Genomic DNA, 22,311 nt, shown 5'->3' on the forward strand with positions numbered 1-22,311 from the left:
TAATGATATTTTCCCTGAAGAACAGATTAGATATCTTTAAAATATAATCTAATAGTCTGTTTTTTTCTTTTGTACGGAAGATTATTGTAGTCTCATAGAACTTTTTACACATGCTCATATCTTTTAAGCCTGAACACCAGTCCATCCTAAAGGAGATCAGTCCTGGGTGTTCATTGGAAGGACTGATGCTGAAGCTGAAACTCCAATACTTCGGCCACCTCATGCGAAGAGTTGACTCATTGGAAAAGACTGATGCTGGGAGGGATTGGGGGCAGGAGGAGAAGGGGACAACAGAGGATGAGATGGCTGGATGGCATCACCGACTTGATGCACATGAGTTTGGGTGAACTCTGGGAGTTGGTGATGGACAGGGACGTCTGGCGTGCTTCGATTATGGGGTCGCAAAGCGTCGGGCATGACTGAGTGACTGAACTGAACTGATAGTTTAGCAAGCTGTATTAGTACTGTACTTTGGGTATTTATTACTTAATATTTATGTTCGGCAGAAATTAAGGAATTTATGGTTAAAGTTGCTGTGAAAGTTCCTCTGCTGTTTTCTTTTCCTGTAGTTTTTCATGACAGCTTTTGAAGATGGACAAGATTCAAATCAAGTACCTTTGTCAGTTTTACACTGATGACTCTATGTTAACTCTATCTTAACAGTGTAAAGTGTAATCTTTGCAGAGACTACATTTGAGTCTCAAACAGCATGGATTTGATCTGCATGGGTCCACTTATATGCAGGTTTTTTCCAGTAAATACATGTAGGTACTGTTTGTGTATTCTCTCTTCCTCATGATTGTCTTAACATTTGTTTTTCTCTAACTTACTTTATTGTAAGAATACAGTATATAATGTATATAATATACAAAGTATGTTTAATTGACTTTGTATTATCAGTAAGACTTCTGTTCAACAGTAGGCTATCAGTAGCTAAGTTTTTGGGATTGTTGTTCAGCTGTGTCCGACTCTTTGGGACCCTATAGACTGTAGCACACGAGGCTCCCCTGTTCTTTACTATCTCCTGGAGTTTGCTCAGATTCATGTCCACTGAGTCAGTGATGCTCTCTAACCATCTCATCCTCTGCCACCCTCTCCTATCACATTCATTGATAGTGGTGTTCTACAGTGTTCTGTATATTTTCAGACTACTTTTAAAGTTCTGAAAGGAGTGTTGGAGGTTCTCAGTATAATTATAGGCTTGTCTTACTTCTCTTTATCAGTTGTATCAGTTTTGCTTCATTTTATTTGAAGTTCTTTTGTTATTCAGGTGAATACAAACTTAGGATTTGGTAATGGCATACCATCATTATGTAGTGTCGTCCTTATCCCTTGTGGCTAACCCAGTTCTGAAGTCTGTTGCTGATATTAATGTAGCCACTCCAGATTTCTTTTGTATTTCTTTTAGAGCAGATCTACTGGGAACAGATTCACCTTTTAAAGATATTATTCTACTTTCTGGGACCTCTGGTGTTTCTTAGCAAAATCTGTGGTCATTCAAATTCTTGTTTACTTTTTTTTTTTAGCATTTTGATTATGATGTGGACAGCCCTGATTTTGTTTGAATTTTTCCTGTTTGAAATTTACTGAGCTCCTTGAATCTCTAAATTTATATCTCTTGTCAAATCTTGGACGTTTTCTGCCATTACCAAAACAATTTTTTTCTCTACCAATTTATTTTTCCTCTCGTTATGTGAATGTCAGTGATGTAAAACTTAGTTTGATATTGTCCTATGATTCACTAAGGCTCCATTCATTTTTTTCAATCATTTTTTTCTTTTCTTATTTCATTTTAGATAATTTCATTTGCTCTCCTTTCAAGTTTACTGACTCTTTCCTCTATCATCTCTGTTACTCTTATATCTCTGTTACTTTTACATGAAAAGTAATTTTGGATTTTTTTCCTGGACATTTTGAATATTGTCATTTCTGATCCTGTTCGTATCCTTTGGAGAGTGTTGATTTGTTCGTTTCAGACAGCTACCAGTTAGATGGCAAGTTCTGTCTCACTTTCTGTGGGAAGTAGTTCTAATATCTCTGTTTTCAAAACCTTTGCTGTGCTCTTTGGATTTGCCCTTCAGTGTACCTCTCAGTGATAATCTGAGACATGGGCAGTGGTGTTTGTCATTGATTAGGTCCTCTTTAGCATAGTCTTTGCTGCACCTCTTTGAGTCTGTTTTACACAGACATAAATCATAATTGTATTGGTTTGTACAGAGAATTAGGGGATCTCTTTTCCAGCTCTCTCCTCTCCATGATTTCCCCCATGCTCTTCAGTTTCCAGGGCCTTATTCCCAGTTCCAGAAAGACATGTTTCTGGCAGAGCTTTTAGACCTCTGCATTGTACAGCTCCCCATATCTGGGGTTGCCCTTAAGTGAAGTGGGGAAAGGAGAGAGATGAGGGGAAAAAAATAATGGGAATTCCCCTCATACTTTTTGGATGACAGAGGCCCTGTTTTCCCAGTTTTTCTGACCAGAGAGATTGGTTTTCTCATTGGGGTTTTTTTCTCTTGCTGGGACAGTGCTATTCTATGGCTGAGGAGAGAAAAAAAGACCAAAAAGAAGGCATTCCCTCTTGCCAATCTCCAGATCACAGGATTCCCTTTTCCTGGTCCTTTGGACACGGGGAGAATTTCTTTAAGTGTTTTTTGTCAGCACCCTAAACATAGTTTCATAACTTAGATCACACTCTTAGGTCAACACTGGGAGATACAGGGATAAAGGAGAAAAATGGAATGAGAAGACTCATGGCCATACTTTCAAGTTTTGACTCCTCTCCACAGTCATTTATATTACCTGTTTTTGGAATGTTTATATATATCCTTTGGTCATTTATATTTTGGTGGATTAGTTATTTCTTCAGTGATTTGGATGATGCCACTATATTTAAGGAATAATAACCCTTAATTTTGTGTGCTGTGGATATTTCAGGTTTTGTGTTCAACTCAATTTTTTATATACAGATTTTTTTTAATGAATTAGTCTTTTGTAAGTTAAAGTGCTAATAGCCTTTTAGATGTTCTCTCTAGTTGGAGTGTGTATGCTTCTAGTTTAAAAAAATATATTCTATTTTATTTTTCTCAAAATTTTTTTAATTTTTAGAAGTGGTTGGTATAAAAATTCAGATAATATAGATGTCTAGGTTAACAAGTAATGCTGTTCATAGCCTTTATCAAAGAAAATGTTAGCATTTTAATACACATCCTTCTATACCTTGTTCATAAATTTGTTGTATATACTTACATATTTTAGATTTTAAACCTTTTTATTTTTTAAAGTTTTACTTTAATTGCGGTATTATATACATAAATGCATCCATTTTAATATAGTTTGAATTTGACAGAAGTGATTCTCTACTGAAATCAAAATACAGAACATTCTAGAACCCTAAGCAGTTCCTGTGAGCCCTTCTGTGGTCAGTTCCTCTTTTCTTCCCAGAGCTGATCCAAGCAACCATGAATCTGTCACTGTATACTAGTTTGGCCTATTTGAAAATTTGTCAGGGAAATCATATAGTTTTCACTGTTTGATTTCTGGCTTTTTTTTTTTTTTTTTTGATTGAGAATAATGCCTTTTTTTTTTTTTTTTTTTGGCTGTTCCATCCCACCCCCACCCCCTACCCACATGTGGGATCTTAGTTCCCTGACCAGGGATCAAACCCACTCCCTGAAGTAGAAGCTTGGATTCCTAACTTCTGGACTGCCAGGGAGTTATGGAGCTTAATGCTTTTTATAGTCTTCTGGGTTGCTGCATGGATCAGTAGTTTATTCCTTTTTATTGCTTTGAAAAGAATTTCATTGTGTGACTATACCACAGTTTTTATATAAATATATTTGTTGATAGACATTTGTATTATTTGCAGTTTGGGGCTATTATGAATAAAGCTTCTATGTACAAGTCTTTTTGTGTGCCTTTGTTTTTATAACTTTTGAATAAGTGATAACTAGTTAAGGAACTGTTACATCACATAATAATGTTTATTTAATTTGATAAGCATCTGTTAAATGGTTTTCTAGAATGGTTGTACCTTTTCAAATTGCCATCAGCAGTGTAACTAGTTCCAGTTCTTCACTATGTTTTTTTAATCTTTTTATTTAATTTGGGGGTGGGGGGAGTGTGCGCAATACTTATGGGATCTTAGTTCCCCTACTGTGGATCAGCCCAGGCCCCCAGCAGTGGAAGTGTGGAGTCCTAACCACTGGACTAGCAGGGACTTCCCCCAGTTCCTCATTTTGTGCATTTATCATTTCTTATATTTTATATAAGTGTTTTTGATGTGGGTTCCTTAAAGTTGGATTTTTGTGTGAAATGTTAAGGGTACATTTGATTTTTGTAGAATTTTTCTCTGTAGGTTTTGTACTGTTTTTGCAATACCACTGCCACTGTATAAAAGTGCATATTTCTCTTCCACCACATATCAGTGTGTGGTGGATTTTTGCTGTTCTGATAGGTATAAAATTAAATCTTAGGATAGTTTTAACTTGTATTTCTTATACTTTGAATGATGTTGAACATATTTTCACATATTTAATGACTGTTTCTTTTCTTTCTGTTTTTTTCTTTCTTCTGTGAACTACCCATATCTCTGCTGAGTTGTTGGGATAGTGTTTTCTTTGTGTGTGTCTGTGTGTGTGCGCGTCCATGCTGTTTAGAAACTATATATTAAGAATGTAAGATTGTCAGATTATTGCCTTGTTTTTTGAAACTTTTTACCTATTAGAAGTACTAACCCTTTATAAATGTAAGTTTCAAACATTTGTTTCCCCAAGTTTATTGTCCCTTTTGTTTGAAGTCTTCCCATGGCCCCTCCTTCCAAGTTTAATATTTGCTTCTCTAATCCGTATGTAATTCTGATGTTTAGTTTGAGGAATAGATGTTTTTTTTCCAAATAGCTATTGGTGTCTCTCAACAACACTTATTTTTATCAAATACTTTTTTTCACTCATTGATTTGAGAGGCCTGGTTAAGCCATTTAGCAGTAGTGTTTATATAAGGTATGTGATAGGGATATAATTTCTCTAATTTTTTCCAAATGGGTTCTTAGTTCTCTCGACAAAATTTGCTTCTTCTTTATTGTATGCTAAATTCCTAGGTACACATACATGGATTTGTTTCTGGACCTTTGTAGATACCTGCTTAAAAGCTTTATGAAGTGGAGAAGAGTTAGAATCTAATGACATTAATTAGGAGGCAAATGAAATAGCTTTGGGAGATTTTTTTTTTAATTGGTGAATTTATTTAGTTAAGTGGCTAATATTTAATGTAGTGCTTACTATGCCTGAGTACTAATCTATGCTTATATTTATTCATTTAACCTTCACCAACCACTATATTAGGTAGGCTATTGTTTTCATTCTACAGTTTAGGAAAATAAGGCTACTCAGTTCACAGCTTGTAATTAGTGTTGCCAGGATTCATATTCAGGTAGTGTCATTCCAGAACCTAGATTCTGAAGCTTCTCAATTATGACAGCCATTTTTTAAATTAGGTAATCTGATATAGGGGAACTCATAACCAACAAATTCCCTGGTAATTCTGCTTATCTGTAATGTCTACTTAAATGAAGCAGATTTGATAAAGGCTATATTTTAATGTGAGTCATGTTTATAGAGAAAGCAGTTAGTTGTCTGTTAAATCCATTACTTTCTCCTGTTGTATTTTTCTTTGGAATGTCTGTGTTAAGAGTTGATTAAACACTGGCATATGAAAGGGAAAGACAACTTACTGAGTTAAATTCTTTGTATATTTTCTTACATTTGAAAATCATTAATAGATGGGACTCTAACCTTTCTGTTGTTAGAAACTTCCTATGGGTACACCTTAAGTTGGCATGTATACTTTTTTAATAGCCTGTGTCTTCTGCCAGTGGGCTCACTACCTCAGAATTAGGTAAGGATTAGATAAACCTTCTAATATGTAAACATTTATTTAATTTTTTAAATTGTGTGTCTGGTAATACTTACCCTATGTGTAGTTGAGTTCAGTTCAGTCACTCAGTCGTGTCTGACTCTTTGTGACCCCATGAATTGCAGCACGTCAGGCCTCCCTCGCCATCACCAACTCCCGGAGTTCACTCAAACTCGCATCCATCAAGTCGGTGATGCCATCCAGCCATCTCATCCTCTGTCATCCCCTTCTCCTCCTGCCCCCAGTCCCTCCCAGCATCAGAGTCTTTTCCAATGAGTCAACTCTTTGCATGAGGTGGCCAAAGTACTGGAGTTTCAGCTTTAGCATCATTCCTTCCAGAGAACACCCAGGACTGATCTCCTTTAGAATGGACTGGTTGGATCTCCTTGCAGTCCAAGGGACTCTCAAGAGTCTTCTCCAACACCACAGTTCAAAAGCATCAATTCTTCGCCGTTCAGCTTTCTTCACAGTCCAACTCTCACATCCATACATGACCACTGGAAAAACCATAGCGTTGACTAGATGGACCTTTGTTGGCAAAGTAATGTCTCTGCTTTTGAATATACTATCTAGGTTGGTCATAACTTTTCTTCCAAGGAGTAAGCGTCTTTTAATTTCATGGCTGCAGTCACCATCTGCAGTGATTTTGGAGCCCCCAAAACTAAAGTCTGACACTGTTTCCACTGTTTCCCCATCTATTTCCCATGAAGTGATGGGACCAGATGCCATGATCTTAGTTTTCTGAACGTTGAGCTTTAAGCCAACTTTTTCACTCTCCTCTTTCAATTTCATGAAGAGGCTTTTGAGTTCCTCTTCAGTTTCTGCCATAAAGGGGGTGTCATCTGCATATCTGAGGTTATTGGTATTTCCCTTGGCAGTCTTTATTCTAGCTTGTGCTTCTTCCAGCCCAGCGTTTCTCATGATGTACTCTGCATATAAGTTAAATAAGCAGGGTGACAATATACAGCCTTGACGTACTCCTTTTCCTATTTGGAACCAGTCTGTTGTTCCATGTCCAGTTCTAACTGTTGCTTCCTGACCTGCATATAGGAATCCTTTATTTTTTTAAGCCCCACAGGTGATTGTGATGATGAGCCAGATTTAGGAACTCCTGTACTAGTAGATTATACTTCCTTCTCAGTGAAATTCTAGGCCTGAAATAACTTTATATATGCTATCAGAAAATGATCTTACACAAATTATTCTTAGCAGCTTTTCCTGACATTTTTCTTCTTTTATTTCTCTACAATAGCTTATGCCAGCGTGGCTTCATTCATACAGATGAACCAAGGATTGGGATAGCAGTATAAAATTAGAATCAGACAGCTGATTGCCCAGCAGGATGCCATCAACCAACCGTGCGGGCAGCCTGAAGGACCCTGAAATTGCAGAGCTCTTCTTCAAAGAAGATCCAGAGAAGCTCTTCACAGATCTCAGAGAAATTGGCCATGGAAGCTTTGGAGCAGTTTATTTTGTAAGTGTTAAAGGCTTAAATCAGTGACCAGCATTTACTTAAAATTCAGTCATGGAAAAATAAAAAATAATAATATAAAGAGACAGAGACCATAGTCCATTTTATAGTCACATGTATTGCTTTGTGTATATAATATGAGAGTAGTTTTAGTTATTGAGTTTCTTGGCTTATTAAAAAATGGGAATGAATGTATATCGTCCTGAGCACTTCTTTCACTTGGTTCCATAAGTTTTGATGTGTTGTATTTTTTTATTCATTCAACTCTCAGTATTTCTAACATGCCTTATGACTTCTTTGGTACATTGGTTTAAAAGTGTGCTGTTTAATTTTTACAGTCTTGTGAATTTTCCTTTTTTTGTTATTGATTTCTGATTTAATTCTGTTGAGGTTAGAGAAGATACTTTGGATGATACCTATCTTTTAAAATCAGTTAAGACTTGATTTTTGGCACAGCACGGTCTATCCTGGAAAATATCCCATGTGCACTTGAGAAAAGTCTGCATTCTATAAATCTAGTTGGTTTATTATGTTAAGTCTTCTGTTTCCTTACTTATTTTCTGTCTGGTTGTCCTCTCCTTTCGAATATTGAAGTTTTCAGGGCTTCCCAGGTGGTTGAGTGGTAAAGAATCTACCTGCCAATGCAGGAGCTGTGGGTTTGATCCCTGAGTTGAGAAGATCTTTTAGAGAAGGAAATGGCAACCCACTCCAGAATGCTTGCCTGAGAAATCCCATGGACAGAGGAACCTGGATGGGCTACAGTCCATGGGGTAGCAAAAGAGTTGGACATGACTTAGCAACTAAATAACAGTTGAAGTCTCCAATTGTTATTGAAGAACTGTCTATACATAATGATCTGTCCATAGGTGTGTGAATGTTTACAATTGTTGTATCTTCTTGATGTATTGAACCTTTATTAATACATGATGTCCTTCTTTGTTTTTAATAACATTTTTGAATTTAAAGATTTTTTATTTACAAAAGTCCACAAAAGTCTTTTTGTGGACCCAATTTTTCATTTCTTCTAAGTAATTACCCAAGATTTGTTGAAGATGTATATTTAGTTTTATGGCCAATTGCCAGACTTTTTTCACTAAGTAGAAAGTTTACACTCCCATTTGCAGTGTATGAGAATTCAGTGTATGTATCCTTGCCAGCATTAGATGTTGATGGTCATTTGGAGTTAATTTGATGGGTGTATAATGGTATTTTAGTTAGGTTTTAATGTGTATTTCCCTAATGATTGGTGATGTTGGGCTCTCTTTCATAGGCTTAATGGCCATTCACATGTCTTTGGAAGTATCTGTTCAAATATTTCATCCATTTTTTGAAAATAGGTTTTTCTTTTTAAATTGAGTTTTCAGGATCTCCTTGTTTATCTGGGTTGCTTGATCAGTCAATATATCTTTTGTGATTATTTTCTTCTAGTGTGTACACTGGAAAATTTTGTTGGTGTGATGATCTATGCTAATATTTGTAGGTTATAGTCTTCAGATCTTTTGAGTCTTTTGATTTTACTAGTTTGTTTTTGTGTGTTGTGTCAGTAACTGAAAGAGGTGTTTCAAAATCTCCACTGATATCTATTTTGCCTTTTAGCTCTATCTTGTTTTACTTCATACATTTCTAATCTGTTACTAGAAATATACAAATTTAGAAATACTGTATCTTGTTGAATTGTCCCATTACCATTAAGATTTCACTCTACCTTTTATAGTATTTCTTGCTTTAAAAATCTACTTTTGATATTATTGATAGGTTTCCTTGGCTAATGCTCACATACTATTTCTTTTTCCTTTTCATTATGTGAGAGCATCCTTACGTAGCCTTTGTGAGTCTGATATTTTTGGTCCAAGGACTGTTTTTAATACAGATGCCTACCACGTCTTTCTTCTGTGTGTGGTGACTTTTATCCTCTTGATAGTGAGTGCACTAGATGTTGAGCAGGGCCTCCTATTTGCTCTGTAATTGTCACAGCCCTATTGGAGATAAGGTCTGCTCCCCAGTTATTGCAGTGGACGCCCCCAAATTGGTTTCTGAGCTGTGGTATGAGGTAGGTGGGAATGGGGTGCTTCCACTGGTAGTGCAGCCACTGTGTCTTCCTCCAAAGAAGCTGTCCACCAGGAAGTGGGCTCTGGTGCTGCCAGTCACCTGCTGTGTATACTCACAAAGTACACTGTAGTTGTCACTACCCTTGGCCCCACCTCAGTTGAGGAATACAGGCCATCACCCTGGATATCCCTCAGGTTCTATGCTCACAAAACCAATAGGGCAGATCCACCACAATCAGGCACCTGGACCTGCCATGGGGGCTACAGAATCAGTCCAGATCCAGGCTCTGCCTCTGTGTGCCTGTGCCCTCAAATCCCACAGTTGCCAATACTGGACCTCCTCATCTTTGGAAGCACCACTAATCCCCCATAACGCCCCTCAGACACTGAGCTTACAGAGCCACCAGTAGAAGTGTGAATCCACCAGTGTTGAGCTCATAGAGGTGGGGCCACATCTACTGTGAGCTCCTGGAAAATGAGGCTGCTGTGGTAGGGCCCCATCTGTCCCTTTACATGTGTGTCAACTTGCGTTTGGCCCCTCAGTTGTGTCCAACTCTTTGCAACCCTATGGATTTCAGCACGCCAGACTTCCCTGTCCTTCACTATCTCTTGGAATTTGCTCAAACTCATGTCCATTGAGTCAGTGATGCCATCCAACCATCTCTTCCTCTGTCACCCCCTTCTCCCCCTGCCCTCAGTCTTTGCCAGTATCAGGGTCTTTTTGAAGGAGTCAGCTCTTTGCATCAGCTGGCCAAAGTGCTTCAGCATCTATATGAGTCCTTCCAATGAATATTCAGGGTTGATTTCCTTTAGGATTGACTGTTTTGGTTTCTTTGCAGTCCAAGAGACTCTCAAGAGTCTTCTCCAACACCACAGTCCAAAAACATCAATTATTTGGCGTTCAGCTTTATGGTTCAACTCTCACATCCATATATGACTACTGGAAAAACCATAGCTTTGACTAGACAGACCTTTGTGACTTCTGTTGTGGCCCAGATGTGCATTTTGGGGTGGGGAGTAAAGGGAGGTGGCCAGGACCATCGGGGCTGGTGCCCTGTCTCCCGCAGGCTGGTTGCTGGACTCTCTCTGAGCCTGTGAAGCTCACTGTCTGTCCCAGCCCATCTCCAAAGAAGTGAAGGGGATTCCCAGACTGAGGGAACTTTGTTCTTTCATAGCTCACCCCCAGGGGCACAAGTCCTGTCCCAATTCCTTTTTTTTTTTTTTAATTCACCCTACCCTGTTACATGGTGATCATTCTTGCAGCTTTGGTTGTATGAGATCTTTTTTTGTTTGTTTTATATGAAGTCTTCTGCCAGTGTTCAGTAGATATTCTGTAAGACTTCTTCCACATGTAGGTTATTTTTTTTAACGTTTCATTTTATATTGAAGTATCAGTTCAGTTCAGTTCAGTCGCTCAGTTGTGTCCGACTCTTTGAGACCCCATGAATCACAGCACGCCAGGCCTCCCTCTCCATCACCAACTCCCGGAGTTCACTCAGACTCACGTCCATCGAGTCAGTGATGCCATCCAGCCATCTCATCCTCCGTCGTCCCCTTCTCTTCCTGCCCCTAATCCTTCCCAGCATCAGAGTCTTTCCCAATGAGTCAGCTCTTCGCATGAGGTGGCCAAAGTATTGGAGTTTCAGCTTTAGCATCACTCCTTCCAAAGAACACCCAGGGCTGATCTCCTTTAGAATGAACTGGTTGGATCTCCTTGCAGTCCAAGGGACTCTCAAGAATCTTCTCCAACACCACAGTTCAAAAGCATCAATTCTTTGGCATTCAGCTTTCTTCACAGTCCAACTCTCACATCCATACATGACCACTGGAAAAACCATAGCCTTGACTAGACGGACCTTTGTTGGCAAAGTAATGTCTCTGCTTTTTAATATGCTATCTAGGTTGGTCATAACTTTTCTTCCAAGGAGTAAGCGTCTTTTAATTTCATGGCTGCAGTCACCATCTGCAGTGATTTTGGAGCCCCCAAAAATAAAGTCTGACACTGTCTCCCCATCTATTTCCCATGAAGTGATGGGACCGGATGTCATGATCTTTGTTTTCTGAATGTTGAGCTTTAAGTATAGCCAGTTAATATTGTGACAGTTTTAGCTGCACAGCAGAGCAATTCAGCCAAATATATACATGCATCCGTTTCCCCTCAAAGTCACCTCCCATCTAGGCTTTCTGGAGAAATGTATCATTTTCTTGCAGGGAGGGAACATAAAAGATAAGCCTTAGAAGACCCTGTATCAGAAAGCTAAAAAGTGCTTTTATTTTATTTATTTATTTATTTATTTTTACTTTATTTTAATTTACAATACTGTATTGGTTTTGCCATACATTGACATGAATCCACCACGGGTGTACATGCGTTCCCAAACATGAACCCTCCTCCCACCTCCCTCCCCATAACATCTCTCTGGGTCATCACTGTTTACCAGCCCCAAGCATGCTGTATCCTGCGTCGGACATAGACTGGCGATTCGATTCTTACATGATAGTATACATGTTACAATGCCATTCTCGCAAATCATCCCACCCTCTCCCTCTCCCTCTGAGTCCAAAAGTCCGTTATACACATCTGTGTCTTTTTTGCTGTCTTGCATACAGGGTCGTCATTGCCATCTTTCTACTTCACTCTGTATGATCGGCTCCAGTTTCATCCATCTCATCAGAACTGATTCAAATGTATTCTTTTCAATGGCTGAGTAATACTCCATTGTGTATATGTACCACAGCTTTCTTATCCATTCATCTGCTGATGGACATCTAGATTGTTTCCATGTCCTGGCTATTATAAACAGTGCTGCGATGAACATTGGGGTACATGTGTCTCTTTCAATTCTGGTTTCCTCGGTGTGTATGCCCAGCAGTGGGATTGCTGGGTCATAAGGTAGTTCTATTTGCAATTTTTTAAGGAATCTCCACACTGTTCTCCAAAGTGGCTGTACTAGTTTGCATTCCCACCAACAGTGTAGGAGGGTTCCCTTTTCTCCACACCCTCTCCAGCATTTATTGCTTGCAGATTTTTGGATCGCAGCCATTCTGACTGGTGTGAAGTGGTACCTCATTGTGGTTTTGATTTGCATTTCTCTAATAATGAGTGATGTTGAGCATCTTTTCATGTGTTTGTTAGCCATCTGTATGTCTTCTTTGGAGAAATGTCTATTTAGTTCTTTGGCCCATTTTTTGATTGGGTCATTTATTTTTCTGGAATTGAGCTGCATAAGTTGCTTGTATATTTTTGAGATTAGTCGTTTGTCAGTTGCTTCATTTGCTATTATTTTCTCCCATTCAGAAGGCTGTCTTTTCACTTCGCTTATATTTTCCTTTGTTGTGCAGAAGCTTTTAATTTTAATTAGATCCCATTTGTTTATTTTTGCTTTTATTTCCAGTATTCTGGGAGGTGGATCACAGAGGATCCTGCTGTGATTTATGTCGGAGAGTGTTTTGCCTATATTCTCCTCTAGGAGTTTTATAGTTTCTGGTCTTACATTTAGATCTTTAATCCATTTTGAGTTTATTTTTGTGTATGGTGTTAGAAAGTGATCTAGTTTCATTCTTTTACAAGTGGTTGACCAGTTTTCCCAGCACCACTTGTTAAAGAGATTGTCTTTACTTCATTGTATATTCTTGCCTCCTTTGTCAAAGATAAGGTGTCCATATGTGTGTGGATTTATCTCTGGGCTTTCTATTTTGTTCCATTGATCTATATTTCTGTCTTTGTGCCAGTACCATACTGTTTTGATGACTGTGGCTTTGTAGTAGAGCCTGAAGTCAGGCAAGTTGATTCCTCCAGTTCCATTCTTCTTTCTCAAGATTGCTTTGGCTATTCTAGGTTTTTTGTATTTCCATACAAATCTTGAAATTATTTGTTCTAGTTCTGTGAAAAATATGGCTGGTAGCTTAATAGGGATTGCGTTGAATTTGTAAATTGCTTTGGGTAGTATACTCATTTTCACTATATTGATTCTTCCCATCCATGAACATGGTATATTTCTCCATCTATTAGTGTCCTCTTTGATTTCTTTCACCAGTGTTTTATAGTTTTCTATGTATAGGTCTTTAGTTTCTTTAGGTAGATATATTCCTAAGTATTTTATTCTTTTCGTTGCAATGGTGAATGGAATTGTTTCCTTAATTTCTTTTTCTACTTTCTCATTATTAGTGTATAGGAATGCAAGGGATTTCTGTGTGTTGATTTTATATCCTGCAACTTTACTATATTCATTGATTAGCTCTATTAATTTTCTGGTGGAGTCTTTAGGGTTTTCTATGTAGAGGATCATGTCATCTGCAAACAGTGAAAGTTTTACGTCTTCTTTTCCAATTTGGATTCCTTTTATTTCTTTTTCTGCTCTGATTGCTGTGGCCAAAACTTCCAAAACTATGTTGAATAGTAGCGGTGAATGTGGGCACCCTTGTCTTGTTCCTGACTTTAGGGGAAATGCTTTCAATTTTTCACCATTGAGGATAATGTTTGCTGTGGGTTTGTCATATATAGCTTTTTTATTATGTTGAGGTATGTTCCTTCTATTCCTGCTTTCTGGAGAGTTTTTATCATAAATGGATGTTGAATTTTGTCAAAGGCCTTCTCTGCATCTATTGAGATAATCATATGGTTTTTATTTTTCAGTTTGTTAATGTGGTGAATTACATTGATTGATTTGCGGATATTGAAGAATCCTTGCATCCCTGGGATAAAGCCCACTTGGTCATGGTGTATGATCTTTTTAATGTGTTGTTGGATTCTGATTGCTAGAATTTTGTTGAGGATTTTTGCATCTATGTTCATCAGTGATATTGGCCTGTAGTTTTCTTTTTTTGTAGTATCTTTGTCAGGTTTTGGTATTAGGGTGATGGTGGCCTCATAGAATGAGTTTGGAAGTTTACCTTCCTCTGCAATTTTCTGGAAGAGTTTGAGGAGGATAGGTGTTAGCTCTTCTCGAAATTTTTGGTAGAATTCAGCTGTGAAGCCGTCTGGACCTGGGCTTTTGTTTGCTGGAAGGTTTCTGATTACAGTTTCAATTTCCGTGCTTGTGATGGGTCTGTTAAGATTTTCTATTTCTTCCTGGTTCAGTTTTGGAAAATTGTACTTTTCTAAGAATTTGTCCATTTCTTCCACGTTGTCCATTTTATTGGCATATAACTGCTGATAGTAGTCTCTTATGATCCTTTGTATTTCTGTGTTGTCTGTTGTGATCTCTCCATTTTCATTTCTAATTTTATTGGTTTGATTTTTCTCTCTTTGCTTCTTGATGAGTCTGGCTAATGGTTTGTCAATTTTATTTATCCTTTCAAAGAACCAGCTTTTGGCTTTGTTGATTTTTGCTATGGTCTCTTTTGTTTCTTTTGCATTTATTTCAGCCCTAATTTTTAAGATTTCTTTCCTTCTACTAACTCTGGGGTTCTCCAATTCTTCCTTTTCTAGTTGCTTTAGGTGTAGAGTTAGGTTATTTATTTGACTTTTTTCTTGTTTCTTGAGGTATGCCTGTATTGCTATGAACTTTCCTCTTAGCACTGCTTTTATAGTGTCCCACAGGTTTTGGGTTGTTCTGTTTTCATTTTCATTAGTTTCTATGCATATTTTGATTTCTTTTTTGATTTCTTCTGTGATTTGTTGGTTATTCAGAAGTGTGTTGTTCAACCTCCATATGTTGGAATTTTTAATAGTTTTTTCCTGTAATTGAGATCTAATCTTAGTGCATTATGGTCAGAAAAGATGCTTGGAATGATTTCGATGTTTTTGAATTTATCGAGTTTAGATTTATGGCCCAGGATGTGATCTATCCTGGAGAATGTTCCATGAGCACTTGAGAAAAAGGTGAAATTTATTGTTTTGGGGTGAAATGTCCTATAGATATCAATTAGGTCTAACTGGTCTAATAATTCATTTAAAGTTTGCATTTCTTTGTTGATTTTCTGTTTAGTTGATCTGTCCATAGGTGTGAGTGGGGTATTAAAGTCTCCCACTATTATTGTGTTATTGTTGATTTCCCCTTTCATACTTGTTAGCATTTGTCTTAAATATTGCGGTGCTCCCATATTGGGTGCATATATATTTATAATTGTTATATCTTCTTCTTGGATTGATCTTTTGATCATTATGTAGTGGCCTTCTTTGTCTCTTTTCACAGCCTTTGTTTTAAAGTCTATTTTATCGGATATGCGTATTGCCACTCCTGCTTTCTTTTGGTCTCTATTTGCGTAGTATATCTTTTTCCAGCCCTTCACTTTCAGTCTGTATGTGTCCCTTGTTTTGAGGTGGGTCTCTTGTAAGCAGCATATAGAGGGGTCTTGTTTTTGTATCCATTCGGCCAGTCTTTGTCTTTTGGTTGGGGCATTCAACCCATTTACGTTTAAGGTAATTATTGATAAGTTTGATCCTGTTACCATTTACTTTATTGTTTTGGGTTCGGGTTTATACACCCTTTTTGTGTTTCCTGTCTAGAGAATATCCTTTAGAATTTGTTGGAGAGCTGGTTTGGTGGTGCTGAATTCTCTCAGCTTTTGCTTGTCTGTAAAGCTTTTGATTTCTCCTTCGTATTTGAATGAGATCCTTGCTGGATACAGTAATCTGGGCTGTAGGTTATTTTCTTTCATCACTTTAAGTATGTCTTGCCATTCCCTCCTGGCCTGAAGAGTTTCTATTGAAAGATCAGCTGTTATCCTTATGGGAATCCCCTTGTGTGTTATTTGTTGTTTTTCCCTTGCTGCTTTTAATATTTGTTCTTTGTGTTTGATCTTTGTTAATTTGATTAATATGTGTCTTGGGGTGTTTCGCCTTGGGTTTATCCTATTTGGAACTCTGCGTGTTTCTTGGACTTGGGTGATTATTTCCTTCCCCATTTTACGGAAGTTTTCAACTATTATCTCCTCAAGGATTTTCTCATGGTCTTTCTTTTTGTCTTCTTCTTCTGGGACTCCTATAATTCGAATGTTGGAGCGTTTCATATCGTCCTGGAGGTTTCTGAGATTGTCCTCATTTCTTTTAATTCGTTTTTCTTGTTTCCTCTCTGATTCACTTATTTCTACCATTCTATCTTCTATTTCACTAATCCTATCTTCTGCCTCCGTTATTCTGCTATTTGTTGCTTCCAGAGTGTTTCTGATCTCATTTATTGTGTTATTCATTATATATTGACTCTTTTTTATTTCTTCTAGGTCCTTGTTAAACCTTTCTTGCATCTTCTCAATCCTTGTCTCTAGGCTATTTATCTGTGATTCCATTTCGATTTCAAGATTTTGGATCATTTTTACTATCAATATTCGGAATTCTTTCTCAGGTAGATTCCCTACCTCTTCCTCTTTTGTTTGGTTTGGTGGACAACCCTCCTGTTCCTTTACCTGCTGAGTATTCCTCTACCTGCTGAGTATTCCTCTGTCTCTTCATCTTGATTATATTGCTGCGTTTGGGGTGGCCTTTTTATATTCTGGTAATTTGTGGAGTTCTCTTTATTATGGAGCTTCCTCACTGTGGGTGGGGTTGTATCAGTGGCTTGTCTAGGTTTCCTGGTTAGGGAGGCTTGTGTTGGAGTTCTGGTGGGTGGAGCTGGGTTTCTTCTCTCTGGAGTGCAGTGGAGTGATCAGTAATGGGTTATGAGACGTCAGAGGTTTTGGAGTAACTTTGAGCTGCCTGTATATTGAAGCTCAGGGGTGTGTTCCTGTGTTGCTGGAGAATTTGTGTGGTATGTCTTGTTCTGGAACTTGTTGGTCCTTGGGTGGAGCTTGGTTTCAGTGTAGGTATGGAGGCATTTGATGAGCTCCTATTGCTTAATGTTCCCTGAATTCAGGAGTTCTCTGATGTTTTCAGGCTTTGGACTTAAGCCTCCTGCTTCTGGTTTTCAGTTTTATTTTTACAGTAGCCTCTAGACTTCTCCATCTATATAGCACTGATGATAAAACATCTAGGTTAAAGATGAAAAGTTTCTCCACATTGAGGGACACCCAGAGAGGTTCACTGAGTTACAAGGAGAAGAGAAGAGGGAGGGGGTAGTTAGAGGTGACTGGAATGAGATGCGGTGAGATCAAAAAAAAGTAAAAGAAACTGGGGCCTGTCAGAAAGAACATGGAGCCAGCTTGGAGGGCCAAATCTGAAAGAACTTGAACATCAGTATAAAGATAATAGTGAATTATACCCATTTAAGAAAAGGGAATTCATAATTTCCATAATAGAGAAGGATGGATGGATGAAAAGGGAGAGCTTTTCCTTAAAATAGAATGCCTGACTGATACATGTGAAAGGAATGGCATAGGTGTTTATGGGGGGGAAATCAGCATTTTGTTATCATCATAGTGAACTATCATTTTGTTTGGGGCCTCAGTGTTTGCTAAACCTAAGGGAAATTTTTGAGAGCAAGATGTTTACATGGTTTTAAAGTATCTCTGCACAGATTACTTGTTAGATACAAGGTAGGAAATGGTAACTTTAACTATACACATTGGAAAACCAGAGACAATGCCTTTAGAGGGTGAGTAAAATTGGTAATACCAGTGAGGAATGAACACATTGTATATCTCCAGATAAGATACCCTGGGAAGGGCACAATATTCTTCTAGTGTTCTGGCCAGGGGTATATAATCAGAATCTAATCTTGAAAAACTGTCAGACAAGCACAAGTTTAGTTACATTCTCTAAAAATACCACTGTATATTCTTCAAAAATGCCAGTATCATGAAAGACAAAGAAGGGTTGTGAAATTGTTCTAGATTAGAGGAAGACATGATAAGTAAGCAAGATATGTGATCCTGAAGGGAAGGAAAACGTGTTTACGAACATTTAATATTTTTGTATTTTGCTTTTTAAAAACATGAATAAATAAAAGTCCTATCTTGTTTTAACTTGGTCATTTAATTTGAATTCTATCATTACCTATGTTTGGATTTTATTAATAGTCATGTTTTAATTTAACATGTATTATTTATTCATATATTATTTATATCAATAAAATGAATAATTATTTTATAATGTGTTATTTTATGTTTTCTTTATTATGTAGGGTTTTATTTTTATTATTTAAAGAATTTTTTTTACTTTTGGCTGCATTAGGTGTTTGTTGTAGCCTGTGGGATCTTTTGTTGCACAGTGCAGACTTCTTTCTAGTTGTGCATGTGGGCTTAGTTGCCCCATGGCATGTGAGATCTTAGTTACCCAACCAGGGATTGAATTGGTATCCTGAGTTTTTCCAGATTTCCTGATTTGTCTCTTCTCTGTTCTAGAATCCAGTCCTGAATACTACATTGTATTTAGTGTACCCACTTTTAAATTAAGCTTTGGCCAATTAAAAGTGTAGCAGTTTATGGCTTCCCTGGTGGTCCAGTGGTTAAGAGTCCACCTTGCAATGCAGGGGGACACCAGTTTGATCCCTGGTCCCAGAAGATCCCACATGCCACCAAGCAACTAGGCCGGTGAGCTGCAGTTACTCAGCCCACATGCAGCAACTACTGTAGCCCGTGTGCCTAGAGCCTGTGCTCCACAACCCAGGAGAAGCCATCGCAATGAGAAGCCTGTGCACCGCAACTGGAGAGTAGCCTGGGCTTCCCCGGAGATACTAGTGGTAAAAAACCTGCCTGCCAGTGCAGGAGACCCAGAGAGATGATTCAGTCTCTGGGTCAGGAAGATCCCCTGGAGAAGGAAAGGGCAACCCACTCCAGTATTCTTGCTTGGGGAAGCTCATGGACAGAGGACCCTGGTGGGCTACAGTCCATGGGATCACAAAAAGTTGGGCACAACTGAAGCAACTGAGCACAAACATGCACACACCTCACACATTCCTTGTAGTATAGAAAAATTAGCTCAAAATGGACCAAAGACCTGAATGTCACAGTTAGAACTGTAAAATTCTTAGAAGAAAATACAGGGCTAGGCAAAGGATTCTTAAATGTGGCACCAGAATCATGAGCAACAAAAGAAAAAAATAAATTGACTGTAGTCAAAAATAAAAGTTTTATGCTTCAAAGTAGTGAAAAGACAGTCTACAGAATAGGAGCAGAAAAATTGTAAATCATATATCCATAATCTGATAAGGGACTTGTGTCTAGAATATGTAAAGAACTCTTCTAAATCAATCAAAAAACAATCTAATTTAAAAATGAATTGACATTTCTCCAAGAAAGATGTATTAATAGCTAAGAAGTGCATGAAAAGATGCTCAGTATCATTAGTCATGAATCTTGAAAAGAGTCAGTCACAAAAGACCACATATTACCTGGTTTTATTTATATGAAATGTCCAGAAAGGGCAAATCTCTAGAGAGACAGAAAAGTAGATTAGTTGGTGCTTGGCATTGCACGGGCAGAGAAAAGGGACAGGAGGGTGTTAGCTAAAGGGTATGGAGTTTCTATCTTCTTTTGTTAACGGAAAAGATTTTTATTGTACAGTACACACAACATTTACCACTTTAACTATTTCTAAATGAACAATTTGGACTTTGTTTTTGAGGTGATGAAAGTTCTAAAATTGGTTTAGTGTTGGTTGCATGTATCTGTGAATATTCTAAATGCCAAAATTGTATGGTATGTAAAGTATATCTCAACTGTTACAAAAGAAAGGAATATAGCTGTTTAGAAATGTTGATTAAAATAAAGGGGTTCGTAGATAAGCAGAGAATATTTTGGAAAAATAAATGTATTATATACTCAAGCCAGAGCTTCTGTGGATAGATCTGATTCACCCATTACAATAAGTGGTGCCAATTTCCTAACCAATTTACTGGTAATTGAAATTGGAGTGTGATTAAATTTCCCAGGGCCCACTTAACAGAGTCTTTTTTTAAGGCCACTGTTGAGATATAATTTACAGATGTGCTGTCTTTTTTAAAGTATAAATTATATACCATAAGTTCACCGATTTTTTGTGTGCATTTCAATCACTATCAGTAAATATGAGTTTAGCAGCCATCACTATAAAATAATTTAGAAGTTTTATCTTTGGGAACTCCTTAAAATCTGAACTGAAGATGTGTTCTTCCAAAAAATGTTTTGAGATGGTTCTGATGCTTTTAGTGAACCCACTTTAATTATTTTGCAGCTATTCTCATGTACCATCTTAATATATAGATTATAATTTTTTAACACATAGGAGTTTGGCTTTTTCTTTTCTAGTTAGATAGAAACTGGAACTTCTAGTTCTTTCCTGTTACATTTTGTTACTTTTTTTCAGGCTGACTTTAGCACTGTTAAATAATAATTCTGATAGCATTTTAGCAGTCTTGTCTTAAGCCTGATTAATAGTTGTTTACAATAGAGGTGGTTTATCATGTTAAGAAAGGGCTTCCCTGGTAGCTTAGTTGGTAAAGAGTCTGCCTGTGATGCAGGGGACCCTGGTTCAATTCCTAGGTGGGGAAGATCCCCCGAGAAGGAATAGGCTACCCACTCCGGTATTCTTGGGCTTCCCTTGTGGTAAAAAATCCGCCTGCAATGTGGGAGACCTGGGTTTGATCCCTGAGTTGGGACGATCCCCTGGAGAAGGGAAAGGCTACCCACTCCAGTATTCTGGCTTAGAGAATTCCATGGACTGTGTATAGTCCATGGGGTCACAAAGAGTCGGACACTCTTGAGCGACTTTCATTTTCATCATGTTAAGAATCTATATTTCTAATCTGTGTTTTCTAAGAGTGTGGCCTTTTTCACATTTGAATACATTCAGAGTGGGGCCCTTTCTGCATTTTCAGCATTTATGAAGTACTTATATATTTCCCCCTTTACAAAAATGTGGTAAATTATGAAATTTTTTCTAGTAACAATCTTTGGCATTTCTGTAATTATAGTATATTTTATCTAAATGAAAAATTCTTCTAACGCTTTATAATACTTTAAAAATTTCTAGAGTTTTCTTGTCTTTATTTGGGTTTCTCTGATAGCTCAGTTGGTAAAGAATCCACCTGCAATGCAGGAGACCTTGGTTCAATTCCGGGGTTGGGAATATACGCTGGAGAAGGGATAGACTAGCCACTCCAGGATTCTTGGGCTTCCTTTGTGGATGAGCTGGTAGAGAATCTGCCTGCAATGTGGGAGACTTGGGTTCGATCCCTGGGTTGGGAAGATCCCCTGGAGAAGGGAAAGGCTACCCACTCCAGTATTCTGGCCTGGAGAATTCCATGGACTTCAGGGATCAAACCCACACCTTCCACAGTGAAAGTACAGAGTCTAACCACTGGACCGCCAAGAAATTCCCCACTCGAGTACTTTAAAGATAGTTCACTGATGTTCTTTTCAGTCTGGCACCATTGTTGCTTTTACTCATATTTTCTTTAGATCAATTGAAGTAATTTATTCCTTCCTAGAAAATTGTCCATTTCATTGCAGTTTCAAAATTGATTAGCATAGGCTTGTATGTATATATACTAGTCTCATGTTGTCTCTTTGTTACAGTGCTGTTCAAATTTATGTTTTATCCTTAACTAGATCTCTGAAAGTTAAACCCTGCTTTATATTTCTTTCCAAAATACCAGCTCCTGGATGATTTGATAAGTTTCACTATATGGTTATTGGTGGTGTTTTTAATGTTCTTCAAAGTCAGTTTTGATGTCCTTTTTGACAGGTAGCTTATGAATGCTTTTATTCTCAAAGAAATTATTGCCCAGATTGTTAATTTTTACAATAATCTTTTCTTTGTTTTTTTTAAGGCCCGAGATGTGCGCACCAATGAAGTGGTCGCTATCAAGAAAATGTCTTACAGTGGAAAGCAGTCCACTGAGGTAAGTGAAATATTTACATACTTATTCACATGCTAGAAAAAGACATGCTATTTTTAATTGAGGATATTTTGAATGTTTTTCTAAAAGTATAACATACCTGAAAGTATGTATAAATTTTAAGAGTATATCTCAGTCTGTTTTTTTTTTCACAAACTGAGTGTACCCATTCAACTTGTACCTAGAGCCC

The 22,311-nt window shown here is 37.7% G+C and overlaps 1 protein-coding gene across 1 annotated transcript in view; it reads left to right on the plus strand.

Moving 5' to 3' along the window:
* The first annotated feature begins 7,249 nt into the window (after window positions 1–7,249).
* The window catches only part of TAOK1 (TAO kinase 1), a 59,002-nt gene continuing 43,940 nt past the window's right edge, over window positions 7,250–22,311 (plus strand). Inside the window, exons 1-2 of the mRNA XM_052657470.1 lie at window positions 7,250–7,381; window positions 22,053–22,124. Of these exons, the coding sequence (XP_052513430.1) occupies window positions 7,250–7,381; window positions 22,053–22,124 (204 nt within the window). The remainder of the gene's footprint in view (window positions 7,382–22,052; window positions 22,125–22,311) is intronic.

The sequence above is a fragment of the Budorcas taxicolor genome, chromosome 19 (genome assembly GCF_023091745.1).
Source record: "Budorcas taxicolor isolate Tak-1 chromosome 19, Takin1.1, whole genome shotgun sequence".
In the NCBI taxonomy this organism is placed as follows: domain Eukaryota; kingdom Metazoa; phylum Chordata; class Mammalia; order Artiodactyla; family Bovidae; genus Budorcas; species Budorcas taxicolor.